The 10,423-nt window shown below is 43.5% G+C and overlaps 1 protein-coding gene across 1 annotated transcript; it reads right to left on the minus strand.

Moving 5' to 3' along the window:
* Positions 1-211: 211 nt before the first annotated feature.
* Positions 212-6,973, minus strand: LOC120064082 (terminal nucleotidyltransferase 5C-like). The gene is made up of 2 exons (XM_039014424.1): positions 6,853-6,973; positions 212-6,027 (listed from the first exon to the last, which is right to left on the minus strand). The coding sequence occupies exon 2, from the start codon at positions 6,014-6,016 to the stop codon at positions 4,835-4,837; it is 1,182 nt and encodes a 393-aa protein (XP_038870352.1). The 5' UTR covers positions 6,017-6,027; positions 6,853-6,973; the 3' UTR covers positions 212-4,834.
* Positions 6,974-10,423: the final 3,450 nt, after the last annotated feature.

Consider the following 10,423-nt stretch of genomic DNA (forward strand, 5'->3'; position numbering starts at 1 on the left):
TAATAATAATAATTTTAAAAATGTTGACAGATTTACTACACATTAAGTTGAGGAACAAATTAGCTTAACTATTGTACTAGTGCTCACTAAGGCAAAACCATGCACACAATGTACCCACTGACACACCTCAAAGTGCAACCAAACGTTTTAAAACCTAAACACAAAACACATTTAAAAATGTTAATTAACAGAATAGCAACACCATTTGGACAACATTTGGAATTTAATACTTTATTTAAATGTTGTTTTTCCCTCTTCAAACACATTTTCCTGAAGTACATTTCTATCCAAAAGGAAAACTAAAGGTAAAAGTGCTGAAATGAAATAGTATAATGATGTCATCAACGTCATAAATCAGAAAGCTGACAGCTCTTTGCCATTAACCATTTCAAAAAATAAAATGTGCAAGAATTTCATATCTTTAACTTAACTCACATCCACACAGGCATCCTCGTACACACAAAAAAAAATCTGCTGTAAAATTCCACAACTCTTAATGCAAAAATAGCAAAGAGCTTCAAAAAGGGATCGTCACTTTCCAAAAAGATAAGACTTGCTCTTTGGGAAAAAATAAATAAAAAAAATCACCCAACCCCCCCCCCGAAATCCAGACAATCGAGGGGACCATAACGCAAAATCACATGGAATTACAGCAGATGAAAGAGGGGGGAAAAAAAATAGGACAAATAAAAATGGGGGGGAAACATCACTTGCACCATCCATGAAACATACAACTCCAAATATGGGCAGCGATATATCACATAGCCAAGCCTGGCCACACCCATTCTTATCTAGGGGAGCATACATAACACTCATCTGTTTACAATTGATAAATAGGCACACATTCCCAGTTAGGATAGAGACAGAGACCACAATAACCATAACACATTCAGGCAGGGTAAGGGACACAAAGACACAGAATTTACACAAATTCAATATCAGTGCGTCTACAACCCTGGTTCTGGAGAGCTACTGAGCTGCTGGTTCTGGCTCAAAGCTCAATTGAGTCATCACTTTGCATGGTGGTAAATATTTGTAGGAATGACTGACAGCTCCTCTCCACCTGAATTATGAAGTAATGCTGTGTAAAAAAAGTGACTCATCAGAACCAAGGTTAAAGACCATCGGCTCCAAACGCAACAAGCTTTCACAAATTAAAAATGGTCTCAGAAATGGTCTCAGCGCGGAGACAGATGAGAAGTCTTCTCTAATACACACCAGAGAGGGAGACAAATACCAAGTATAGGAATCTGGTGGCCAAGATGGGAGCACAATTCAAAAACATTCCAAGGTTCAAAAAGTTTACACCCCAGCCTTCAAAAGTCTGAAACAGCCCTTCAACACATTTAACCTCCCTGAGAACCAGCTCACCTCCAACATACAGTCTCCTCCATAGCTTATGTACATGTACACTTTCCGCTAGCTGGGTATGGAGTAAGACAAGGCCTCTAAAGTGCTTCCATTGAGTGGGGTGTACAAGTCATTTGACGCCAGACAGTTATTATGTATGGCTTGTCATTGCACTAGCTGCAGGTGTTGCTTTGGTTTCGATAAATTGAAGGGGAGGGAGGTGGGGGCAAAAAAAAGAAATGTAGATCATGACAAATAATTACTGGAATGACTAGACAGCTAAGTTTCAAAGTATGGTTTGGGGTTGGGCTTAAGAAGAAAAACACTTCACATGACACCAAAAAAAGGTCTACATAAATAATTCAATGGCAGTGTCTCAACCCATAAACGAAAAATAGAATTCAACCAAACGCAAATGACAATTTCATGGTAACTAGTAGCAACTATTCAGCTCTTAACTAATTCTCTCAACTCCCACCCACAAAAAAAAAAATTATCCCACCAAATGTAAAGGCACTTAAGTGCTTAGTTGCTGGTTCAGACTTTGGTCCACACCAAATGTGCCCACATGGTGGCTAAGCTAAAGCTAACCCAGATTAAAATTGTCCCATTGCCACCCACAAAATAAATTGCTGTTCCGTGACCCAGCACACAAGATGGCGAAATAAAAAAAAACATTAGAGATTATGTTATGAATATGAACACCGGTTCAAAACTTGCATTCATTTGTTATTTAAAAAAAAATATATATATATATATAAAAAAAAAAACTCATCAAAAAAGGACATGTTGGTTACTTTTGTTGCACACAGAACTATTCATGAGTTCAGTGGTTGTCCTTGCATAGGCTCAAGCAACATGTTACCGGTCCTTCACTGATCCAGATGAACCCCGAAACAAGGAAATGTGTTTTAACCACGTACAGTTGTTCTCAGTTAATGTAAGATGTACAGCCTACAAGGGCCATCATTGCTTTTGCCTGCTTGCCAAACTAAAGACAGCACATTTGCTAGCCAACACAGCTCTCAAAACATTCAAGGTCCCAACAGCTACATAAAGCAATTTAAACAACTTGGAACAGTTTATCTTATCTCGTATTATTTCGTGATTCCTCAGGTCCGTACATTGCTTTCTGCAAGCATGGACAGCAGAAAGTGTGTAACTACTAACATGGCAACCTCCATTGCTAGGGGAAATTAACCATAATGAGCTGATTGAAATTGTACCATTGATTTATAAAATGTAATGAATGTGTTCATATAATTGTCTACATAATGAGGTTGAAACTTTGCAGTTTTGTTTCCTGGGTCACGTAATGCCTTTTCTGAAGCCTTTATTAGTGGGTGGCCCTTGGACTAAAAGCAGTGTCCACGTTTAGTTTGGGCTGCTCAACGTGCCCCGACCCATGGGTGTGACCCGCTCCAGAGACCATGCCGACCCCCCCCCCCCCCCCAGGCCTGTGAACGGAGCAGATAACCACATCCTAGCTCTTATCTGGATGAGCAGTTTAGTTTGCACAAGTTGATCGAGCAGCAGCTGGCACCTAGGGAGTGTAAGCAGAGTAGAGGGACAGGGAGCAGGCTGTCAGCAAGCAGGGGGGGGGGGGGGGGGGGGGGGGGGGGGGGCAGGAGGGCAAACGGTTGAGTCACTGCTGCTCATCCATCAGTGAAAGCCATGTTGCCTTCTAGGTCCAAAAATAAAAGTCCCTGGGTTTGGTTGGACAGAAATACTTAAGGCGAACAGTTGGCTCACTAGACTGGAAATTAAAATTGCCAGGTCAGTAGAAAGGGAGATGGTGGGGGTGCAATTTCTAAATTGGTTTTAAAGTTTAATTAGGGTGGGAGGGGGTACTCGGATGCCTGTCGTAGATCAGAGTACAACTTCTGCCATGTAAATCAAGACACGTGAGGTCCAAAATAGGAACGGAATTCCAGACACTTACATTTCGTCAAATGTGCCAGGCAGGCAGCAGTGCTCCCCTATCCTCCCATGGCCAGAAAAGGGTTCAAACCTGGCCCCTGCAAACCCTTAGGGGGTGGTGGAGAGGGAAGTGAGTCAGCCCCCACGCATAAGGTTGCCATCACACACTGGCACAACCCCGCCACCCTACACTCCCTCCCCACTTTCATTATTGGCTGCCAGCTGGCCTGCACCAGACTGGGATCCCATTTCAGGCCACTGCCTGCAAAGGAAGGCCTGCAAGGGGTTCCAGGGCCCGCCAAGTGGGGCTCCTTTTAAGGGAAAGGACAGTCTCTCCCGGACTCTCAGACTAGACTCCAGAAAGAGGGAGGTGAAGTCCTGTTCTCCGAATGAGCTTACAGTACAGACCCCACCACATGGACCATAAACTCTGACATCTGAGTGGTCACTGCTGCACCAATGTTTTGGAAGAGGTTTAAAAGAAAAGAATAGCAACTCCCCACAACATACATTAGCCACGATCGGTGAGCAAAAAGGCCCAAAGAGTTACACTGCATGGTGTGCTTCTCAATACTCGTTCATGGCTTCCTTTGCTTTCCTTTCAAGCATTACCACAAACAGGTGAAAGGTTTGGATAGGCAGTCTACATTTCTATTTGACCTGTTGCATGGAGGAGAGGATACTAAGGAGAGGAAGCCACTTAACACTATTGAGATGCACCCTACATAGTATGAACTATTGTTTATACATAGTATTGGCTGAACAGATTTAGGAAGGAGGCAAGTCACAGCAGAAAATAACACATTTTTCTCTACAAAGTCTACACAGCACAGGCACTCTGGCAGCACTGCGCTAGTGATATTCGGTCAGATTACCTTTCCTTTTTTACACCTTTGATTTAAAAACAAAATTAGCCATTCCTCTGCCTCCCTTGTAACTTGGATGCCTTCTAAAGGAGATGGGACAGTCATCTCACTAATAGAAAATTCCTCAAAGACTGATGAGCAAACCCATACTGCTCATCAGTGAACTAAACATTGATGTCATCTCAGGATTACCTTTTACACCTTGTGCTTCACATCTCTTTAGTTAACCATATATAAAAAAAAATTATACACTTTTTTTCTTCTTTTTTTTTAAACGACAATTTTCTGCGTTTTTTCTTTCTTCAATACACACAGGAGCAAAACCCAAATAAACTTCTAAATATTTGTTTCCCTTTCTTTGAAGATGGACCAAATACACTTAACATGTGGGCACCAAGTAGATCTCATTCTTGAATCAGGACGTTAATTTGAAACCAATCTTCTCATTAGGGGAAACAAAAACATTACAATCTGAGAAAAGGCAAAAAAATATCACTTTGGATCCAATGATCTTGACACCTCTGTAGATAAGGAATGAGAAAGGAGAAGGGAGACCAAAATCAAAACACTTGGCCATTTAAATATATCCTTTATGACTACAGAGCGAAATGCCAGTTATGGCCTAATTTCAATTTTTTTGGCACATCTGACTTTTTTCCCCTTTCTCAAAGCAGCAGTCTTCGTGTTATATGGGTCTCTCAGTTACATGGCAGCCATGTTGGAATATTCTGGTTACACGAGGCAACGTAGTAGTTGCTGAAGTTGTGGTCTCGGACGTAGGGCGCCGGCTGGTAGTAGCAGGTGACACTGGAGGCGTCTGGGATGGCGTTCTGCTCAGCCAGCACCCTGAAGGCCGTCAGCGAGATGAGGTTGAGGGTCTGCCGCCTCTCGTGACCCATGAGGCACACCGTGCTCTCGTTGACCACGCGCCGCAGGATCATGAGGTAGTCATACTTGCTCTTCTCCTCACCCACAAAGTGGCTCTGCAGGTAGGCCTCCAACTTCCGTTGCTGCTCACCAATGTCGGGGAAGTCGATGAAGAAGCGGGAGCACATATAACGCTCCAGGCCCTTGAACTCCTCCTCCGAGGTGGGCCGGAAGTCTCTTACCAGTAGGTTGCAGTACTTGAGAAGGCCGCCGCCACGGATCTCCTCCGGCCGCTTGGTGGCGATCAGTTTGTTCATGAGGTGGTCCAGAGAAGCCCCAAAGTCCCCATACACGCTCTCACCCACCACGGTGGGGTGGAAGTGGCTAGACATAGGGTTCTCTGGCGAGAAGTCGTAAAAGGAGAGCAGCGAGTCCAACACGATCTGGAACGAATCCACGCTGAACTCAAACTGCCGGCGGATAGAGTCCACAAACTTCAGCTCCACGTTGCGCCCGTTGTTGTTGGAGAGGGAGATGAGGCTCCAGCGGTCCTGCTCTGTATACACCTTGACCAGCTTCTGAACATAGACCTCCTTTAGGGTCATGGGAGTGATCTTCTCCTTGTTCACCCCCTCAGGGAGGAAGTCCAGCAGAGTGCCCAGCACCACATCTTTGACCAACTGGAACCCTGACTCCTGGGGTAGGTCCACCCTGAAGATGATGTCCAGGTCCTTGTAGCTCCAGCCAATGTCCTGCACCAGCACGTGGCTGGCTGTAGAGCCGTTCAGACGAACATCTTTCACTTTAATTCCCCTTAGCTCCAGACGGGTGCGCACCATCTGAACAATGTCTTTCAGCCGCACCTCCAGGGTTGGGAAGTTACCTCGGCCATGGACCGGCACCACTGCTGTCAGGACCTCATTGAGACGGCTCACCTGGTCCCAGCTCAGCACACTGTGGGACACACTCTCACTAGTGGTAGTGCTCATTGTGGACTCTGCCTTGTTAGCCATCTTCTAATTAACTAGGACAGGAAAAAAAAAAAATTAGTTTACGAGTACCAAAAACAAGTCGTTTCTGACCCCACAGAACATGCATGGCATGTCTGTGAGGAGATGCCAAAACAGAATGCACTGGAATTCCAGCCTTTGATCACTAGCTACTATGATGCCTCCTGAACTTCTAGAACAGACTGAGAATGTTTTCAATCGAGAACTAAACAGCAGAGTAAAATAGAAAGGTGCTCGAGAGCAATCATTTGGATGTCACAAACATCGTGTTCTAAATTATTATTTTTTTTCCTAATCAAACAATACTTATTAAAAAACAAGATTTTAACTAGCTACCTAACTTAACTTTTAATTTCAAGGGGGAAGATGATTTTTAGGAATACATGTGCGAAATATTTACATTTGGGGAAATAACACAGGCATGAATAACAGCAACACTTCAATTAAATCGGCCTAGCTAACTTCGCAATAATTTGACTGACTGGCTAATTCCACATTTTACAGCACGCGCTCGTGAAACTGGTTGAACGTGGAAGCCGACAGAACAAGTTCGTGCAAGTACAGTAACTATTTCTAAAAAGCACTTCACCAATTCGTTAGATGGCCACAGAAAACGACGCGAAAGGGTTACACAAGATAGGAAACTACAGCGTGTAAAATTGATACCTAAAACAATTTTTTTAAACAGGTAAGAAGTGAACTGCTGGCGAGCCTAGCTTAAGTTTACATCTCACAAACAGGCAAATCAAAAAGTTTGGTAAATCGAATCAACTACCTAGATGAAAAGGGTTATAGTCAGAAGTGCACACATAATGAGCTGATATGAAAATTATACATACGGTTATGAAGGTATCCTCTCAAGGCATTCAAATTGCACAATTAGAAAATGTTAGCGGAGGAAACATGCAGGCACTTCCATATATCCACTCGTGAGTCTTACACTAAAATGTCAGTGCCTATAAGTGCGCATCTACTAAAAGAAACGCCTTCTTATATGCGGAAGAGCAACTGGCTGAACAGCCCTCCACGTCGCACTACACCATCCCCAGCACGTTAAAACACGTTCCCTATTCACAAAAACTTAACGAGATTCAGATGAGTGAATAAAAATGTGAATACAAAATATTTACCTTTAATCGAACTTCTTAATAATTCTACAGCATTGACAGACTTGGAATTTTCTAACAACTAGATAGCTAGTCTTTCTATTTCATTATATTAATGCGCTGAGCGAAGCCCTTGATTGGCTAGAGAGGTTTTTGTGTTGCCAGGTTACCAGAAGCGTCTGCTGCCTTCATTCGAATGCTGTTGTTGGATGATTTGGTTTCCCGGTTGACAAACAAATTTGACACATTTAACAGAGATGTGATACATTTGCTGCAATCTAATCTCCTAAACACAACTCAGTTCTTACTTTTTGAACTGTTATGTTTTGCGGAAATGATTAGCAGGGCATGGATTTGCAATTTGTGAAAACTCTCAAACCTTGTTGCGTTGGTAATCTATTTGAAAAGTTACAGCCTTATACTTAAATGGATTAAATAAATCGTTTTCCTCATCAATCTACACACAATACCCCATAATGACAAAGCGAAAACAGGTTTTTAGAAATAGCTTATTTACATAAGTATTCAGACCCTTTGCTATGAGACTCGAAATTGAGCTCAGGTGCATCCTGTTTCCATTGATCATCCTTGAGACATTTCTACAACTTGATTGGAGTCCACCTGGGGTAAATTCAATTGATTGGACATGATTTGGAAAGGCACACCTCTCTATATAAGGTCCCACAGTTGACAGTGCATGTCAGAGCAAAAACCAAGCCATGAGGTCAAAGGAATTGTCCGTAGAGTTCCGAGACAGGATTGTGTCGAAGCACAGATCTGGGGAAGGGTACCAAAAAATGTATGCAGCATTAAAGGTCCCCAAGAACACAGTGGCCTCCATCATTCTTAAATGGAAGACGTTTGGAACCACCAAGACTCTTCCTAGAGCTGGCCACCCGGCCAAGCTGAGGAATCGGGGAGAAGGTCCTTGGTCAGGGAGGTGACCAAGAACCCGATGGTCACTCTGACAGAGCTCCAGAGTTCCTCTGAACAGATGGGAGAACCTTCCAGAAGGACAACCATCTCTGCAGCACTCCACCAATCAGGCCTTTATGGTAGAGTGGCCAGACAGAAGCCACTCCTCAGTAAAATGCACATGACAGCCCGCTTGGAGTTTGCCAAAATGCACCTAAAGGACTCTTAGACCATGAGAAACAAATCAAATTTTATTTGTCACATACACATGGTTAGCAGATGTTAATGCGAGTGTAGCGAAATGCTTGTGCTTCTAGTTCCGACAATGCAGTAATAACCAACAAGTAATCTAACCTAACAATTCCACAACTACTACCTTATACACACAAGTGTAAAGGGATAAAGAATATGTACATAAAGATATATGAATGAGTGATGGTACAGAACGGCATAGGCAAGATGGAAACAAGAGTCTCTGGTCTGATGAAACCAAGATTGAACTCTTTAGCCTGAATGCCAAGCGTCACGTCTGGAGGAAACCTGGCACCATCCCTACGGTGAACCATGGTGGTGGCAGCATCATGCAGTGGGGATGTTTTTCAGCGGCAGGGACTGGGAGACTAGTCAGGATTGAGAGAAAAATGAACGGAGCAAAGTACAGAGAGATCCTTGATGAAAACCTGCTCCAGATCGTTTAGGACCTTCCAAAGGGACAATGACCCTAAGCACACAGCCAAGACAACACAAGAGTGTCTTTGGGACAAGTTTCTGAATGTCCTTGAGGGGCCCAGCCAGAGCCCGGACTTGAACCCGAGCGAACATCTCTGGAGAGACCTGAAAATAGATGTGCAGAGATGCTCCCCATCCAATCTGACAGAGCTTGAGAGGATCTGCAGAGAAAAATGAAAGAAACTCCCCAAATACAGGTGTGCCAAGCTTGTAGTGTCATACCCAAGAAGACTGGAGGCTGTAATCGCTGCCAAAGGTGCTTTAACAAAGTACTGAGTAAAGGGTCTGAATTCTTATGTCAATGTAATACATTTCTACAAAAACAGTTTTTGCTCTGCCATTATGGGGTATAGTGTGTAGATCAGAAAAATAAGGAGAAAAGAACTAAACATTTGAATCCACATTAGAATAAGGCTGTAACGCAACAACATGTGGAAAAAGTCAAGGGGTCTAAATACTTTCCCGAATGCACTGTATGGGCTTTCAAATATTGCTTGTTCTTCTGTATAGTCTACCCCCCCCCCCCCCCAACGCTGTAAGCCTAGCAAACCAAACGGACTTTTTCATAACAGGGACACATAAAAAAAATATATGTATTTTGAACACAGCATATATATAAAAAAAAATCAACAGCTGCATCCTTTAATTTTTCATGGAAGAGTTGGAATCCTGTGAAAAGGGCAGATTCAACTTTAAGCCACAAAGAACAGCCTGTTGTGTTTTGCAGGAAACGTGACCTCAAGCTGCAGCTGGATAGCTATTGGCCCTTCTAGGTCAATAGAAAGACCTCTGAGAAAAGCTGTATGTAGGAGCCTGCTTCAGAGTAGGTTCCAACTTAACATACTCCTCTCATGATGCACTTTCCATAGAACTTTTGGTTTTGATATATCATAATGTGTGACAGGGGAGGGGAAATTCAAAGAAGAGGAAACAAATAATAAACTTGGTTTCCGTGTGTGTGTGTGTGTGTGTGTGTGTGTGTGTGTGTGTGTGTGTGTGTGTGTGTGTGTGTGTGTGTGTGTGTGTGTGTGTGTGTGTGAGATTGGGCAGCTGCAGGGGTTAACCTTCGGGGTGGGAAACGCAGTAGAACATTAGTCAATGGAGTAGAACAGTCCCCCTCATCTGGTGAATCAGCAGACTCACAGCCAACAGTCAGAAGGATAACTGATGGGCCATGAGATGTGAAACCAGGGGAATTCCCGTCTCTCTCTCTCTCTCTCTCTCTCTCTCTCTCTCTCTCTCTCTCTCTCTCTCTCTCTCTCTCTCTCTCTCTCTCTCTCTCTCTCTCTCTCTCTCTCTCTCTCTCTCTCTCTCTCTCTCTCTCTCTCTCTCTCTCTCTCTCTCTCTCTCTCTCTCTCTCTCTCTCTCTCTCTCTCTCTCTCTCTCTCTCTCTCTCTCTCTCTCTCTCCCTCTCTCTCTCTCTCTCCCTCCCTCCCTCTCTTTTCCTCTCTCTTACAAGGAGTTTCAGGGGGGACAGAGGGAATGAGAGAAAATATATATATAGAGAGAAGAGAGACAAATAGAGATAGAGGAAGAGAGAGAGAGAGAAGAGACAAATATTGAGTACATTTTGCCAAAGCATTAATGTTACAACTGAGAGAAACTTCCAAAGAAAGCGAATGAGGCGATTATGTGCTGAAGACGGCAGCCAAGGGCTCAC

The sequence above is a fragment of the Salvelinus namaycush genome, chromosome 19 (assembly GCF_016432855.1).
Source record: "Salvelinus namaycush isolate Seneca chromosome 19, SaNama_1.0, whole genome shotgun sequence".
NCBI lineage: Eukaryota > Metazoa > Chordata > Actinopteri > Salmoniformes > Salmonidae > Salvelinus > Salvelinus namaycush.